Source organism: Frieseomelitta varia, unplaced genomic scaffold (genome assembly GCF_011392965.1).
Source record: "Frieseomelitta varia isolate USP_RPSP 00005682 unplaced genomic scaffold, Fvar_1.2 scaffold_792, whole genome shotgun sequence".
Classification (NCBI taxonomy): domain Eukaryota; kingdom Metazoa; phylum Arthropoda; class Insecta; order Hymenoptera; family Apidae; genus Frieseomelitta; species Frieseomelitta varia.
The window spans coordinates 118,177-136,977 of NW_025110581.1; the positions used below are offsets into that span (position 1 = coordinate 118,177).

The window sequence follows — 18,801 nt, forward strand, 5'->3', positions numbered from 1 at the left end:
TTCCAAGAGATTTCGATCGAGTGATATCACTTTGGTATTGTTGTTAAAAAAGATTTCTCAAATATCTATCCGAATGCGTCACTGACGGATGATTTCCACACATTGTTATCCAAACGATGCCCTAAGAAACAGTTTATTAGATAACTTAGTCAAGGTTAATAAGAATTGCGATGAGACTCTCTTGCCCTTGGTCGAAATAAACTATAAATACTTCTAAAAATGGAGTAGTGGATTCTTGTACGTTTCAACTGGTAATAAACGGAATAAACTTGTGTCTTTTGTGGTTCCCTGTGGTACTCTGATAAGTTCCTTCTAGCCATATCAGTTTGAATTAAGAGCAAAACTTAATGATCAAAAAAAAAAAAAAAGAATACGATCAAGAAAAGAAAAATCTATATGGAAATATTTGAATTTGAATTAAACATGCAACAGAACCGATGAGAGAATAAGAAAGAACAGTGACGATAAAAATTGTATACCCTCGTAATTATTTGCTCACTCTGACGACAAAACAACAATCTGTTATGTCTCTCTTATGAATCATAGAAAGTCAAAATTTCAGAAAACACGCTACAGATGATAATGCATAAGCCTCATTTTTCCTCAATAAAGAACACTAAATATTCCCAGGAAGGAATCGTGTACAACCTCAAATACATCATTGGAATAAAAATTATAAAACAAAACGCATCAACAGATATTAAATATCATCATGAAACATTGGATCATTGTGTGCATCTCAAAACTTTTGTTCGTTCAAATTCTTGTTTGTTAGGAATTAAATTAAATAAATATTTAATACTCATTGCAACGTGTCTTAGAATTTGTTCCACCCAACAAGTGGTGATTTAATTATCCTTAGATAGATATGATACAGAAGAAGCCAAATATCAGTACAATGTTGGCGAGTTTGCGAATTTTCAGCCGCCATTTATACGCTGGGCCCTTTTGCCAAGGTTGGTGCTCGAAACCTGCCCCTTCAGCTACCATACGTGCATGTACGCGTCTACCTACATATAGGTACGCGTGTACATGAGCAACATGGTTGGATCCGTGTGTTTATAATGCACGCCATTTTCAACTGGATGCGCTGGTCTCGCAATAATAACTCCGTTGATGTCAACCGATTCTTCATACTTGTATTATCTGCCAAAATTCCTAATACGTGTTGTGCAACTCGTGGTACACTGGATAATTCCTAGCGTAGATTTTAAAACTACGCTAACAGTAAATTATAGAAAATTGTAGACTTGCGGTCGAGAGATCGTCACATTATCCTTTGTCACCCTGTCATTATGTCCAGGCAGGCAAATGCTTGGGAAAGGAGTGACATTGGCGTTTCCATTCGGTGACCGTTAGAATCCTAATTCCGGTAGGTATGTCGAACGATTGTCCTATTTCAGCGCGGCATGACCGCAAGAGACATCGTTGCTATTCCTACTTTCCTATTCTCCATCTGCCGGAATAACTGCATGCTAATCCTTAGGGACAGGTAACCGTCCCAAGACAATGACTTCCTTGCAACTGCAGTTTGTTGCAGTCCCAAAAAAGACGCGTATTAAGTATTTGTTTCATCCAGTAGTTTGTTGTTTGATGTGTAAGGATCGACAACGGTGTTACGTTGTACTGTAATTACACTTCACAGAACAAGAGAACTTATAGATATAAAAATGTTGTAATATTAGCTTGTGCTTGCTGTGGTACTAAACTCTTTCTATCTGTGGTTATATATCCTATCCTATTCATACTTTGATTCCTGGTCAAAGTATCTTATATATTATCTATATATTACATAGTATAGTATAGTACAGCTAGTACAGTATAGTACAACAGTGTTAAGTATAGTACAATTAGTATAGTATAGCAGAGTTGCAACAGCCAGTGTTGCAATATTTTTACTTGAATAAGTTCCAAAGTGGAAAGTCTTGCCCTGTTCGAATAAAAGTTCTGTAAACTAAATAAATATAGTAGTATAGTGTATAGTATAATAAATGTAGCATAATTCTTTGATTATACCCTTGGACAACTGGAAGATTACGCTTCTATGATTTTGGCTTGTAGAGAACGAATCGTGAATCTCGTCATGGATTTTGTACCCCAATTTGTACCAAAAGCAATCTAATAAATGTATTGTCTATTTGGGTAATCATGTGAATAACAAAGAATATCGGTTCTTGATCATAAACGACGCAACGAAGTCAGCTGTTCATCTGAAAGCAAAGATCCATTTACCCAGATTTACTAGTAGTTAATGACAATACTGGAATACAATTAGCAAATGGAAAAGATTACAAACGTTGCAAGAAGGGACAAACTGCAAAAATTGCAAGGATAGAATAAAAAATAGAAGAGAGGAGTTTACTCACGGTAAGCCTGGGTATATTGTCATCGCAAGGATTCGTCCATGAAATAATCGGTTTTTTTTTTCTGAAACGTCATCCTTTTCCCTACGATTTCACGGCGGAATAATGGATTCCTCCTCGATCCTTTGGACACGCTTGTTACCACGGCATTCGTAACAGCTGCAGCTGCCTGGCTAGAGACACGCCGTGAAACTAGAAAATCTTGTAGCCTAGCCCGAAACTAGCCGGAGAAAATTTCCGAGAAAATCCATTTCGGGGAAATCCACGTGACAGAGGGTGTGACGAAGATGTTCAAAAAAAATGGTCAAAGTGCATCATCTGTGTCTTCTCGAGTAACAGATTTTCCTTGCCGATAATCTGACATCCGGCTTGTCTCGAGTCACGGAAGAGAAGATAAGAATGAGAAATGAAATATCCAGAAACGAACAAGAAAAAGCGAGAACGAAGATAAATAATATTTCTCGTCTGAAACTGAAGATCTGAAAATAAAAAGATAGAAAAATTTCAAGACGTGTGAATATTCAGAAATTAGACGTCTGAAACGTTCAGAAAGGTTGGCGAATATCATCTCTAGAGCTACGACCGATCGTTCGAAATTTCGAACTTGGAACGATTTTTTCTTTTCTATCTCTCGACCCTCGTACATAAATCTCGTTCCGTGGAAACGCTTGTTTCCTGCTCGGGGCATGCGAGCGACTGCCTCCGGTTTTCCACGGGCCGACGCGAATCTTGTTCGAAAAGACAGATGTGGAAGTGAGAGAAAAACTGTCGCCAGAGATTTCGGCCGCGAAACACCCATGTAATGACCGTGTGCAGCTCCGTATTTCATCGGATTATTCGTACGTGCGTGGCGATTTATCGCTGCGAGGGAATAGTTTTCTAGGCCGCCAAGCCTAGAATCGCTAGAGAAATAAGAAGGGGCACGAGATGGGAGCGGGAGGGGGGAGGAGAGGGGCATAGGAGAGGGGAATCGGGGGGAGGCCATCCGGGGCAATGCCAGCTGCGCTACCGTAACATAACGAGGGCTAAACGCGGGCGCCTTCTACCAATAGGAACCAACTGTTCATTAGGCTGTTGGTACAGGCTGCTTCAAATTGTCTACGAGACGAGCTGACTGCGAGGGTGTAGCCAACTCTGAGAGATTAGATCTTGCCACGACGAAAACTTTGAGCGTCACTCGTCCGAATCCCATTGTTCCAACGCGGTAGAATACAGAAAACGGTTAACGAACGAGGAAATATCGTCGAAGTATAAAGACACTGATCTACCTTCGATATTTGAAAAGCATATTTTACATCTAACTGAACTGACATTGTTCTTGGCGTCTTGAAAAATACGGAAAATTCACTCGGGTTCGCGCAAAGATTTAGGTTAGGTCGAGATTTCATGATTCTTATAATATATAATTGTTGACACCCTGATATGCGAGAACAATTGGTTCTAAATATTATCGTACATACCTGCGATAATTACATTTGTGAGACACTATTTTATTTTTCACCAGAATATGGGCAACAGTTTTTTCTGAAAGGAAGAAGCTATTCTTATAGAAACACGAGACACTGCGATTGCACTTTTTGCATTATAAAATGATAATTTGTTGACAATTTCCGAGTCATTCGAGGGAACTTTTTCGTTGAAATGTTTACGAAACCCCCTAGCGACAAATACGGGGCAAAATTTCACTCGTTGGAAACGACAGTTACTTACTGCGTTGGCAAGTCAGAGATCTCCTAAATCCTAACTTATCGACTGGCTGGACGCGATGGTAATTTATTCTAAATCACGGCTGAAACTATTTGTATTTACGTACAAGGCCGACGTAAAGTACGTTAAAATTAATTGTCTGTCGTAGTGATTGCCGTGTTTTTACGACTCTTCATACGCTTCCACGCCTTTCGAATCAATTGTTTCAATTCTCTTTTTTAACCGTCACTGCATTTTGTATCGTGTATCAGAGTAATAATTACCAGCAAAAATTCTTTCCGATGTAAAGTAGGAGAAGTACTCGCGCACATCTAAATCCTTATTAAAAAAAAATAGAAGACATGTTACCGATCGGTATTTCTATCCCCAAAGCCACAAATACATCTTTAAGAGAAACGTGCATTTTTAGTACTGCAACGCGCGATATAAATGCGTAAGATATAAATTTAAGCCTACAAGCCTAAATCGAAATCTCTTTTAAGAAAAATGTGATCCGTTCCCCGAGATGCATCGCGTGGATACATATGGCAGACCACAGATGCAGATTGTACGTACGTTTCGAATCGACCAAAGTAAAATCACATAATGTGTACACTGCGTAGCAGCTGCGAACCCGGGACGAACGTCGCAGCAGCTTTCCAATTCATTTCCCGTTATTTGGGTTTTCCTATTCCCTTTACCCTTTATTTGTAAAGGATCAGCGAGAGGAAAGGAACATATTGTGCAAGCAGTAGATATTACACAAATAAGAGAGAGAGAGAGAAAGAGAGATAACAAATTCGATACTGTAAAAATAAGAAAGATGAAAAACAAAATAAATAAGTAATGAAAAACAAACAATTATAAGAGGTAACGAAATAACCATAGTGTGTTAAAATAAGCATAGCATTATCGAAGAATATCATCTAGAAAGTTGGTTACGTCTACTAGGCTAATTTAATTAATTAGGCTAATTAAACAGCGGGATAAAAAAAAAAGTCAAATTGGCAGAGAAAGAATGGAAGTGAAAACTATCGAATAAGACATTTCGCTAGATTGCCACTTATCGTTCATGAAATATATATTGCTGTTTTGAAAGAGCTAGGTTGGTAGCATTGTTGAAACTATATTCAAATTACACGTAACAGTGATTAGGCTCGCGTATAACGCTCGAGAAAAGATATGAAAAAAAAAAGTAGGAAAGAATAACACGAAATGAGAAGTTTCGAGAGAAATCGAAATGAACGAAAATTGGATTTCACAGATAATGGTACAGGATGAACGTACATACGTCTATACAATTTCGACATAATTTCCATACGTTCGCCGATTACCGTGCTGTTTGAAAATTGATCATCGTGACTTCGAACGTTACGCCAGAAATTTAAACCATCGTTCACAGCCATTAGAATATAGCATATAGATAAATACAAACAACGGGAAGAGATAATGCCAATCGGAAAGGAAAACGTGACAAATATTTATATTTGCTTTGCCTAGACGACGCCAGAACGAAGAACGTTTATAATATCCTGTGGCTAAGTTTCCTCTGCATACGTCTCTAAGGACGCCCCCATTAAACGGTGGACAGGGGTAATCGAATAGTTCTAAGCTACCGGAGGGTCGGAATAGGCGTTCTAAAATTGGGAGGGGTACGTAGGGGAACACGAAAACCGGATGGCACGCCGAAACGTAGCCGACTATGTTCTGTATTCATCCTCCATTTCGGGAACATAATTTTTATTCCGATAAAAATATATCCTACACCTTCTGGTTATTTATTTTTCAACCAACGATCCACTAATTGATTTATCCACATCCTTCCCTCCCAGTCCCTCGATTAATTAAACGAACGAATATTTACATTCTATATTCTGCGTTACGCGTTACCAACTTTATACATATATGTAGGTGTATAGTGACTCGTGAAAAAATGATTTCATTCAGCTGCAGAGGACACATCGATTCGTTTCACGAGCAAAGAATCTGTCGATCAATTTGCCATATCCTTTGATTCAATGGACAAATGTATGTTCCACCACGTTTCATCTTTCCGCGTGTGAGTAGGTAACTCGTGAAAAATGGCACTGCAGTTTCATTCAGCTGCAAAGATCCAGTTGACTCTTCCTAACTAATCACGGAGAAAAAAAGCAGCTCTAGATAATTAATCGTTGCTCGTAGGTAGAAGGCAGGTGAAAAGAAGCAACATGGGCATCGTTTTTTCCTTTTCCAACCTCTTACACTGAGCACCCTGACCCTGGGCACACCGAGGCAGCTGTCTCACTCCACCCCTTTGTAGACATGGCACTGCTCTAACGTAAGAACGAATTTGTCTATCCCTGCATAGTGTGCAGAGTGGTATCGCAGGCAAGGCTGTCCATAATCCCAATCTCCATAAAATTCTACCGCGTATTTTCTCACACATAACGAAATTTCTTACCTGTCCACTTGACGAACGGGTCAGTCTCTAGCATTTAAATCGATCGTAAATAGCATCGTGTTGCAAAAATGACAAGAAACGATCGTCACTCGAACGTGTAATCAATTTCAGCAACTCTCGGGATATAGAAGTACGATATAGGTATACGATAACCTAAACCTAACATAAATTTAGATGCAAGATCGTTTGTGCGAATTGTCGAAAATAGCAAGAGGCGAGAATAAAATCGTAATAGAGCGCAGGCTAGAAAATGGTTGTTAGATTCCACGCGGCCGTTTGTACAAAATGCAAATAGGAACGCGAAGATAGGCATCTTAGATTCATTCGCCGGTCTCATCATGTCCAGCGGCGCTTAGCAAAAGAAGAAAGGGGGAGGGGGGGAAAGGACGCTCGCTAGGATTCGTACGAGGATCTTTCAATATGAATACCAAAGAGAGACGGAACGGCAGGAGCAAGGAACTTGTTAACCATGCTACCGTTCGCCGAAAACACCCGGTAGATTCCTGCAGGAACCGAACACGTGCTACAGCGGGAAAGAGTGAGGAAACGACGACGAGAAGGCGGGAGAAAGAGAAAACGTGGCTGCGCCCGCGCGTGTACGCCGTCGCTGCTCACACGCGCGTACATGCGTTTCCTACTCGCGTACACGCACGATCGTGTGCGTGCACACGCAACCTGAACGAGCGAGCGAGCACGCATGCACGCGAAAGCGAACGTGCACGCAGAGACAGGCACGTTGCCGGCTGCGAAAACCGGCATGCGAAAACCGACCAATCGGGAGCAGAGGCGGGAGTCGGTGGGGCAGCCACGTGGTGTCGCCGGAGCCAATGAACGACGACGCGTTCGCGAATTTCGAGTCGGTTTCCCGCTTGGCGGCCGCGAGCTTCTTGGACGTTGGAGCAGGACGGATAGCCAAGGAAGGAGGGAAAAAAAAACAAGAAAGTACACGCGAGCGCGAGCGAGAAGGAGGAAGCAGGAGAGGAGAAGAAAGAAAGGAAAAAAAAAGAAGAAGAGAGAAGAGTGACGAGTTTGCATCGCGTTGCCCCCCCAGGACACGCGAAAGAGCGAACGAGAAGAGAGAAGAAGCGGAAGAGAGAAAGGGTCGTGGAGGGCGAGAGAGTAGGAAAATGAGAGAGAGTCCCTCGAACGTCGTGTCGTGGTCTAGCCAAAGAGACAAGAGCCTGGTAGGAAGGTGCGTCGCCGTCGTCGCAACGAGAGAAGAAGAAGAAAGAAAAGAGAGAGAGAGAGAGTGTGAGAAGGAAACGAAGAGAGGTGGGAAGGAATCGGTAGGCGCGCACAGTGAATCGCCCGGGAGAGAGAGAACGCTCGTGTGTCCCTTAACCTTAAAAAAGTTGAAGAGTCGTTTCTCAGAAGGCACGATCGTAGTTTGTCGCAGCTCTCGCCGGTTGCCGTGATCTTCCCTCCGTCGGTTTGTATGATCGAGCTGGCTCGAGAGACATCCATTGCCACCGGAAACGCACGCCAAGTCTTAACTACCAGTACCAAACCAACCAACCAACCACTGTACCACCACCGGTGCCACGAGTCGACGTGACAGAGAGTCTGTTGAATCTCGAAGCGAGCGGGAAACAGACAGCGGGGTCCGAAGGAAACGAAGAGAGGAGAAAACAAAAGATAGCACCCGGCCAAGGAACGCTTGGAAGATCGTTCAAGAGAAGTTAATACGATAAACCTCCTGTGTCCTCCTTTTCGTTCTTCATTTTTGGTGTGCAAGCGCGAAAATCACGCCGAGTATCACGCCGAGATCGTGTCCGCTGAGAGACGTCGAGACAGCAGTAGAAAATTCAGACCGAAAAAAAAACAGGCCACGGAAGAGACTCTGACGAAAGCGCGCTCTCGTGTTCGTTTTCTTCTCCTGTGTGATAACGGGAGATTTCCAAGATCGTCGTCGTCGTCTGTATTCGTCTTGTACATCGGGGATAGCTGCGATCCGCCCTCCCCTCCGTCCCGGACGTGTTGTCAGCGGTGATCGTGTCATCGTGTTGAGTTCGTCCGCGATTTTCCTCACATTCGGGTCTCGTAGTGCGAGATATACTCGGTTATCTGTAATCGTTATCGCGACGTGATCGCGCATCTTCGTTGACGTGTGCTCCGCGGGCAACATCGTCAGCGAACGGTCGCATCGTCCAGCCGCGTGCCGCCAACCCGAGCAGCAAATTCGTTCGAGCCACGTGACCGGGACACGCATCTCGGGGAAAGCCGCCACCATAGCGTCCAAGAGCGAGCCAACCACCATGTCGAAGCTCTACGTGGGCAATCTGCCGTCGGATTGTAACGAGAGTGCCCTCAGGCAACTCTTTCAGGATCATAATTTATCGTGCACGACGATCCTGGTGAAACGAGGTGGCTACGCGTTCGTCGACTGTACCGATCAATCTGTGGCGGATCGTGCGATCGACAAACTTAACGGTAAGTTCAGAACCACGGTACAGACGTTGGTATAACGTTGGATGAAAACATTCGCTTCGCTATGTCGCTATGCTTCGAGTTCTATTGGTCGTTGCTAACGTGCAACGTGTTTTGTAAAATACGCTGTTTTACCATGTTTACTGCTGCTGCTATTATCACAGGGCCTGCTGGGTCACGTTACCCGAACGAAGAAGAATCTTGGCAAGGGGCAGTGCACGGGACACGGAGCCTTCCACTTTGTTAATTTAGTCACTGTAAAAATGCTTTTGCTGCTTCGAGTAATGTTATATTTTAGGTACCGCCTGCGAGCAGAGAGGTCCACTCGTTTTTTGTACAAAGCCCTCGACAAAGCTTCGTCTGCGTACCTGCACACGATACGTTGACATCGTCACGCTTTTTTTTACACGCTTTTTTCAACTAGTTTGTAAGATATTTGAAGTAGAAATATACGAACATTTGCACGCTTGTATATATATATACGCTTTACACGATTTGCTGCTTACATTTACTTTCCCACCTCGATCAAATGATCGGTATCCTGTATATAGTCAACCCTACCCTAATTCACATAATCATATGCCATATATATATAATTATTAAAATGTACTTTTACATGTGTAAATAATAGACAACTTCATCGTGTCGTTCGACGAATTGATCGTCAGTTATGTTCAATGGCGACTAATTGTTAATTGTACAAACTTTCTGTTCACTTTGATCAGTCCAATTGGAAAACAATTTGATTGTGACTTTGTTTCGTGATTTTCTCGCAAGTGACCGCTTTGAACTAATTGCCACTGCGAATCGTTTAGGTTTGAGAGCCTCTGGGTGCGGCCTCGAAAATGTGTCCATCAAAAAAAAAAAAAAAAAATTCGTTTTTCCGTTTCTTTCGAGTATACTCTAATTCTCCCGCGAATTCTCTGATTTACAACTTTGAATCAAATGCTCTTACGCTCTTTTCCCGCGCGGGATTGTACGGGGAAAATTTCGAGCGAAATCGACGAATCGTGCTTTTTACATTCCTCTTAAAAACGTCGGCGAGATATAGAAACTACTTTGCGGAGTACTCTCGTGTCGTGTGGAAAACTTATCCACGTGGTGGTGAGGCGCACGCATCGGCAAGATGGCGGTTATACCGGCAAGGTCACGCGTGTGGGTTTCGCCTTTGAGATAAGTTTCTGATAATCGTTCAACATCGCAGCCAACATACTCTCAAACTTGATCGATACGATTGCTAGCTTCGCTTCACTTCGGTAATAATAACGATAATTTGAGCATTCGGAAAGAATTCCGCGTGATCGATAAGCGAACCGTAATTGATTATAGAAGAATTCGATTCCGAAGTACGGCGTGTGAACTAAATTATGTAAACTGTCTCGTTCGTCAATGGCGTAAGATGGCTGCGTTCGAGAATCGGAGATTAACCTCTTGCGCTGGAATGACGTGCCACGCACGTCGAGAATTTTTTGCCCCAAATTGCAACATTCTCTCAGTTTTAAGTATATTTAAATATAACCCAGGCAAAACGAATGATAAGTTCATTACTTCTTAATAATTTCTATCCGACGTGATATACCGACGAGTGAGTAAAAGGAAAGGAACGCGACGATTTATTGTATACGGTTCGGTCACTCGTTATGGTCCGCGAACCAGTTGCTAGCGCGAAGGGTTAAAGAACTACCAAAGACTACGTTGATTAACGCAGTTACTCTTTTCTACGTACACGATGTAGTTTGTCGATAGTCACGGAAATGATTATCTAAAATAAATAATCATTTTATATTTCGAGTGAAAATACCGAATCTCAACGTTGTCCGGAAAAAATTAGATCGACACTTGACTAGAAACGACTCGACGCCCGTACGCCGGTGATTCTCCCGCCTAAAAAACGTGGTCAAGGTCGCGTCTACAGGCGGGGTGACGTACGATTGGCCACTGGCTTCAACGCGAGATTAAAATTTACGTCGTGAAAATACTGTCGTGCAACTTCATCTCCGATGCGTTCGTAGAATTAATTAACAATTCACACTCGTCATGTGCAACAACGGCCATATAACGCTAGAACTACCGAAGACTAAAGTATAAAAATCGAGTCCAACAAATTAGAATGCAAGGAATAGAAAAAGATTGATAACACGACGATGAACACGAACTTTTATTCATACATCTTGCAAAAAACCACTCGAATTTCTAAAAAAATTTGTAAATCCGCGAAATTGCTCTAAACAATTATAAATTGGTCATTTTGACCGCTTCGGTAGTTCTAGTGTTAATCGAGCAAATCCGAACCGTGCATTTTTATTTGCTAACAATTTATTTAGAGAGTCGGAAAAATCAAAGAGTACCATTTTTAAACTATAGTAAGACAGATCACACTCGCAGTTGTAATCGCAGGTCTGTGTCGGTAAGATAAATCACTGTCGCATTCGTGCCTGTCTCTCGAGACGCGACGATAAATAATAGACACGTTTCACGTGTGGCGAAAGCGACGAAACGACGCTTTATAAAGCGCAAAGATAAAAATCATCGCGCCGATGCAGTTTAAATTCCCAGAAAGCACGGGCGGCGAGGAGTCGTGGAGGAAATTTGAAATATAATGGCAGGCAAAAATGTGGCAAAGAATGACCGGAGAGAAGAACGGCCCGGCTTGTTTAGAAGCCGGGTTGCAAGAAAGAGGCGCGAACGAACATTGAAACGATTCATAGGGAATAGGTTCTCTCCCTCTATTTCGTTAGCAATACAGAAGGCAAGGCGCTCACAGTCGTTGCTCTGCAGCAGCGGGTACGTATGCGTGTGTTGTATGTGTGCGAGGCCGATCTTTGGATACAATACACGGTGTTCGGAGAACGTTACGTTCGCCGAGTACAGAACTAGTTTGGTGGGTTGTGTTACGTTTTAGACTAACTAAACTTAGAGACTAGTCGCGGTTAAACTACACCCGGGCCACGAGGCCGTCGATATTAATTCACCGAACTCGAAACCGTGGAAATTGAAGAAATTGAACGATCTTTTTATTACGGAAAATTTGTCTATGAAATCTCGTTATGGTTGTTGTTTGTTATAACAAACCAGAAAAATACTATTACATAATTTTATATATATCGAGAACGATATCTTCCATCCGTTTAAATTTGACGAAACACCGAAACGTATTCAATGTCGTTTTCAGTGGAGGAAAAGATTACAGGCTCGCAGTCCGTTCGTGTCTCGGTCAGTTTGATTTGTCGCGTGCCTGCTCGCGACCACCTGCCCTCGAAAAAAGTTACCTGTTAACAGCGCATCGGTAACCGACACTGATGGAACTTGACGGTTCGATTTCTGCCCGGGCATGGCCGAACCTCGAGGTTGATAATATTTACATCGAAATTAAAGAAAAATAATCGTACGCCAACACGCTCGATAATTCCATTACGATGAGGGAAAACTTTCTTCCGGAACGTGTCATGTGTATCTGCTTTCAATCTCGCGTCTTATCGATCCTTATACACGTTTTAACTTCTTGCGCTGAAGTAACGTGTCACACACGTGTCAAAAATATTTGTCCCCAAATTGCAATATTTTCTCAGTTTTAAGTATATTGAGATATAACCCAGGCAAAATAAATAATAAATTTATTACTTCCTAGTAATTTCTATCCTTTGTATTTAATAATTGAAATGAACGTTTTATTTATTTTAATATTATTTATAATTACTTATAATTATAAATATTACTATTTATAATTATAAACCTTTAAATAAACGCTTTATTTATTTTAATATTATTTATAATTACTTATAATTATAAATATTACGATTTATAATTACTTATAATTATAAATATTACGATTTATAATTACTTACAATTCGTAGTAATTTGTATCCAGTGACATACCGATGAATTCGAAAAGAAGACGAATTGTTGTACACGGTTTGGTCACTCGTTATGGTCCGTGCACAGTTACTAGCGCAAAAGGTTAAACTTTGCAGTTTAACCGAATAAACCGAGTAATTTCAAATAGATCTCTGGTTGTTCAAGTTTAATCTGTCTGCTAATGGAAAATCAGCTAGCATTGTCTATTATCAGTTGGTCAGTATCTTTCAAGTCGGAAACCATGTACGTACACGTATCTATGTTTTCAAGCTGTATCTTACCATCGATCGACAGTTTCTTTACAATCGTAATTGTTCGTTCGCGTGCAGAGACGAGGAGAAGGAAAATAGTTTTGGTTAATAATTGTAAAATGAAAGTTTCGTCTGGACCGAGTAAATGAAGTTGAGAACATCGGTGAAAAGAACTCGATTTAACGCCGACACAAATGTACGGCTTAAGCGCAAAAAGTGCTTGCGCGTCTTCAAGGAGGAAGTGCTATCTTTAGAGCGGCGAAAAGAGAGAGAAAAGAGAGAGAGAGAGAGAGAGAGAGTGTGAGTGTTTCTTCTCGTCTTCTTTTTCGTCTAGCCATCCGCTTTCATTAACTGAATGGTCTTTGGAACCAGGGGCGAGAGAAAGCCATTGTGAGATTTCAACATATATTCGATACACCGCGAACGTGAATGGAACATAACAGTTCCCTATCAGTCACACGCGTGTTTCACAACCGCAGATCAGTGGCTTAATTAGCCGTGGCTTTTAACAACCGATAAAAACTTTCTCTCTCTCTTTCTCTCGTTGCATCAGAATTAAGCGATCGTTACTTTTTCATTCCGGCCGTTAAACAGGGCTAGGTTTGTCAAAGCATTTTTAGGTTAATTTTGTCAAAGTTCATCAAAGTATTTTGAGGTTAATTCAATTGTCAGGAAAGAAAGCATTTTGAGGTTAATTTTGTCGAGGTTTGTCAAAGCATTTTGAGATTAATTTTGTCAAAGTTTATCAAAGTATTTTGAGGTTAATTCAATTGTCAGGGAAGAAAGCATTTTGAGGTTAATTTTGTCAAGGTTTGTCAAAGCATTTTGAGGTTAATTTAATCGTCCGGAGAAAAAGCATTTTGTGGTTAACTTTGTCAAAGCAATTTGAAGTTAATTCAATTGTCAGGAAAGAAAGCATTTTGAGGTTAAGTTTGTCAAAGTTTGTCGAAGCATTTTGAGGTTAATTTTGTCAAGATTTACCAAAGCAATTTGAGGTTAATTCAATTGTCGGGAAAGAAAGTATTTTGAGGTTAATTTTGTCAAAGTTTGTCAAAGCATTTCGAGATTAATTTGCCTGGAAAGAAAGAATGCGTCGAGATGAAAAATAGTTCGTTCTACGATATTGCAACGAAATTAACGAAAATATATGTACATATATTGAACCGTAAAGAGGTGATAAAAAAGAGGGCTTTGAGACGTCCCTGCAATATGAAATTATCCTCGAAGCACCGGTGTCTCTATTTTCAGTGTTTCTATATTGGTTTCTCGTCGACAATTCTCTATTTCTTTGTTGGCCTCCCACACGGTCACCTTTTTTCTTTCTCCCTTTTATCTATGCATTGCTCTCGTCTTTCGTAGCCTCTGTTCGCTCGGGGGAACCTTTGAAGACACGTGTTTGTTTTAGATACCCGGCCGTTGACTTGCCCGGCAAATAACCGTGTTACCGCTCGTCGCTTCGAAGCCGATTCGTGTTTTTTTCTTTTTTTTCAAAAATCTTTTTCGTTATTGTAATACCCACGCCAGAGTTATCTTCTCGTTCAAGCTCTGTTTCCCTCGTATCTTTCCTTAGCGCTCGAGAAAAGTAGAATACACTCGTTTATCGTTTTATCGTTGTACCCCATCGCTATCTGCCACCGTTTTTTTTCTATATATGTGATCGACGATTACAACACGAAATCGGCTTACGCAATTACGTGTTTCGAGCCAATAGTATTCGTGGCACGTACATTGCGTGGTTGTTCCATTCATCGTGAAATTTGTGAGAGAAAAATTCGATGTGAAAGAAGGCCAATGAGCAAAAAATCTCTCGACCAATTATTTTTCTTTTAAACCGCGTCTTGTACACGATAGGTAATTAAAACGTCCGTCTTTGCCTCCTTCGCTCGTGAACGGAATTTCCATGACAGAGCAGGAGAGAGAGAGAGAGAGAGAGAAAAAAAAGGAGACAGACGAGAGTAACCGTCTGCCGGCAGCAGCGAATCTCTTTTCTTTCTTTTTTCTTCTTCTTCTTCTTCTTCCCCCTCTTTTTTTGGCACCACGTGCGCGTAATTGTCAGGCACGAAGCGAGAAATCCGAATCTTTCGTCAGGTGTCAATGAACCGGGCAACGACGTATCCATCGAAGGATATAAGCGAGGAAGACGGAAAGATGGGGAAGATCGGTTGAGACGAGCGAGAAAGGACAGACACGAACAGCTCTCGTTCGCACCTGCCTCCGTCGTACGCCGCTCGTACACGTATCGGCTCGTGTACAGTGGCCCACGATGATTTCGCGTCTCGTCAAATTGATGAAATCGATTCCGATTACGCGAATGACGAGCAGTCTCGTAAATGATTCGAGAGAAGCCGATTTCAAAGCCCCAAAACGTTCGCGAATCATCGTCAGATATCGAGTTACGTATGCATTTATTTTGCTCCGTGAAATTATGTTTACATTGCTGAATTTATACTTTCTGCCCTCTTACCCGCGCAACTTCTATCCTTTGTTTCGCTTTTTGTTCCATTAATTTTCAAAATAACGAAACAAACTGATAAACAAATTAACAAACTCACTTTGTCAAAGAATAGTCTAGGCTTATAAATACAACTCGGTGCAATGATTCTATACGACAGTGTCTCATAATTTTATCCAAATGAAACTGTATTATTCTCGTTTAAACTGAGAAATCTTTTGAAGTTTGTCGTTCAATTTTCGTGGAAATTTTAATCAAAATTACACAACCTAGATTCGCACGTAGCATTGTTTTGCAACAAATATAAGTAATTTTGCTATGAGGTATCTTATAGTTCGTAGGAAAATCGACAGAGAGATAAATTGTTGAATAACACGTGTACACCGAAGTAACGCCAGTGTGCAACAGAGAAAAAAGAGAGAAAGAGAGACTCGTCGTAGAAAAATTGCATCGGCATGGCGCCATTAATCTCCGAACGAGCGGATATTATTTTAATTCTTAAACCTCGGGCCGAGTCTCTTCCGAGAAACGCCGCCCCTTTGTCCCGGTCGGCTCTACGAAAGAAAAGTGACCGAGTGATTTAATCTACGAACGAACGCGGGAGACCCTGGAACTCTCCTTCTGCCTCTCGCTCTTCTTTCCTTTCCATTGGCCTGTGTGTTTCTTTTTTGTCTATCGAAGACTACGGTCGAACTCAACGGGCCTCGGGTCGTCGAGGAAAACTCCGATAACAATCGTACCATCGTTTCTCGATTCTACGAATTTTCCTTTTACAAGAAAAAAGAAAAAAGATAAATTCCATTTTTGAGTTTGAACGCGCGATGGAACTTCGATAATAAAACTACGTACGTACCACGTTAGTTTTTCGTCGAACGTTGTTAGATAACGCGAGGCTATACATGCAGATATACTCGGACGTTGGTTTACGAGATACATGGGTGTCGAGAGATACGGAGGTTAGGTTAGGTCCCCGCCTCGACGTAAGTTCCGCGTTCATCTTGCACGAAGATTCGGCCACTTCGTACAAACGTGAAGTTTGAACTTTGTTCGTTTGTGTTAGATAAAAAATGGTTATCGTCGGCGGCAACGTGTATTAACGACGTACGGCCAACTTCACGACAGGCAAAGTCGAAGAATCGGTCTTCACAGCGGCGTACGTAATTTATACAGAGTAGCAACGTGTTAATCGAGCGGTTGTACGTCGTGATTGGGTGAAAATTGGTGGGTATCGATGAAAGAAAGAAAAAAAAAAAAAAAAGAGAGAAACGGTGTAAATCGGGCCGGTGAAGAGCGAGATTTCAGATTTGGCGCGCTTTTTACGGATTCTCAGTCAGGACCTATCTTAACGTGCGTGGGCCCGTTCGCTTCATTCGGCAAACTAACCTACCCGTCTAAGTAATCCATTGTGCTTCTCGTGTTCTCTTTGTGTGGCCGCTCTCACGCTGGGAGCGCGGCACAAGGGTGTACGCGAGAAAGAGCAAGAAAGGAGAGTCTTGTTGGCGTGAGTGAGTGAGTGAATGAGAGAGAGAGAGAGAGAGAGAGAGAGAGAGAGAGAGAGAGAGAGAGAGAGAAGCTTGGAACGAACGAGCAGGACAGAGAAGGAGGGTGGAATAGAGGACGAGACAGAGAGAGAAGTATGCCACAAGGCCAACCGAGAGTCCGAAGCAATTTTTGCTTTATTCTTTGCCAAGCCGAAAAACGGGCGCGTATCCGACCGACTAACTGCTCCAATTTTATTTACCGCGTCGTGTTAAATCTTATCGGCCTCGATTCTCGCCCTCTCTTTTTCGTGTTCTCTTTCGCGATATCCCGCGGTTACGCGCGATATCCTATTCATCCTATACTCAATTCTCGTCACTCTGGTCTCTTTCGCCAAGGATAAATCAATTTCACGAAAAAGGTATTGCATCTAACCTCAAATAGACATTCGAGAGGATCTATAACTTTTCGTTGTGTGTCGTTCGAAAGCGAAACGCAGACTGACGTGTCAGATTGAATCGTCAAACATTCATCAATGAGACGTTTGTTTGTCCCGAATAAAAATACGTTTCCCATCTAGAATGCATTTTTATTAGTTGCCCTCGTATCCAATATTCCGGCTTGTACGAAAGGAAATATACAGGGTGGGCCAAGAATCACTTCCTACTGAAATAAAAATTCAACTTAAAATCAACAAAATTAGTTTCGATAAAAATAGGTGGGAAGGAACTTTTGGCCCACCCTGTATATGTGTGTACGTATACAATAGTAAAAAAATCGAGGGAACATGTCAGGCGGCATGGTCCGAACTTTTTTAGTAATTTTATTGTTCAAACAATTTTCGACGATGTTCTATTGGCTTGGCTCAGGGCCTCAGGCCCCAGAACCAACAAATTTAATCGCCAAAAATGCTATTCGATCTTCCGCGAAATCGAACGAATTCGATACAGATTCCTGTTCGGGAATATTGATCGGCAAATTACTCGGTAGACTCGCGCGATCTCGACCGGTGATTCACGATTGGCAAACGATTTCCGTGGGACTGAACTAGCGAGTTGTAACTCAATAGTAATTTATGTACCTAGCCGTGCCAACCGCCGTGTCCAAGGCATCGGTATTCAGCATCGGCCTGGAATGCGCAACAGGAACCTGTTCTCATTCCCATTCCCATTCCCATTCCCGCTCAGCGCTACCCAAATATTTTATTACTTCCCCGTGGAGCTAGTGCTCTCACTCTCTCTCTCTCACTCTCTCCTCTTCCCTTCCTTCTCTCTCTCTCTCTCTCTCTCTCTCTCTCCCCCTCTCTCTCCCTTCCTCTTTGACCAAAGAAGCAAGAAACTCTTCTCTCGCTATTATGTCATCCCATGAGATTCGTCTTATCGCCGTAACGATATTTCCGACGACGCTCGCGCTTTCGAGATTTCGTAAATGCTCGTCGGAATCGTTGCGTGTGAAAATCAATACGTAATTCTGCCTGACGCTGAGAGTGATAAAAGTGAAAAGTATATTTCGCGCGGTGCTTGGCCCGAGAACCTTGGCCATCTCTCGGTGTATCAAGTGCCGAGATACGAAAAACGCTGTACCGGCAACTCGGATGCATGCACAATCGGTTTACGTTACTACCCACGTCGGCGAAAACCTATCGAGTATCGGCAGGAACGCCATTTCTATTAATAATACACCCGTTATAAATAAACCGAGTTGATAACCGATCGAGTCGGAGATAGTTCGAGATCGATGACTTCATCGCGAAGGCGAGAAGACGGTGGTGGCTGCCGTATTTTCCTTTTCGTTTTTTTTTTTTTTTTTTTTTTTTTTTTTTTTTTCGGGGGAAACCCCCAAAAAAAA

The 18,801-nt window shown here is 42.0% G+C and overlaps 1 protein-coding gene and 1 long non-coding RNA gene across 4 annotated transcripts in view; one reads left to right on the top strand and one right to left on the bottom strand.

The window, feature by feature from the left end:
* Window positions 1-822: 822 nt before the first annotated feature.
* On the bottom strand, window positions 823-4,073 carry LOC122536023. 3 transcript variants are annotated; one of them, XR_006308317.1, is made up of 4 exons: window positions 3,824-4,071; window positions 2,367-2,842; window positions 2,017-2,210; window positions 823-1,947 (listed from the first exon to the last, which is right to left on the bottom strand). It is a non-coding gene; the product is annotated as an uncharacterized LOC122536023 (long non-coding RNA). The 3 variants fall into 3 exon arrangements; XR_006308316.1 differs by having other exon boundaries at window positions 823-1,930; window positions 3,824-4,070; XR_006308315.1 differs by having other exon boundaries at window positions 823-2,210; window positions 3,824-4,073.
* A 3,478-nt stretch (window positions 4,074-7,551) lies between these two features.
* The window catches only part of LOC122536021 (insulin-like growth factor 2 mRNA-binding protein 1), an 88,943-nt gene continuing 77,693 nt past the window's right edge, over window positions 7,552-18,801 (top strand). The window contains exon 1 of the mRNA XM_043668034.1: window positions 7,552-8,919. Within this exon, the coding sequence (XP_043523969.1) occupies window positions 8,745-8,919 (175 nt within the window). The 5' untranslated portion in view covers window positions 7,552-8,744. The remainder of the gene's footprint in view (window positions 8,920-18,801) is intronic.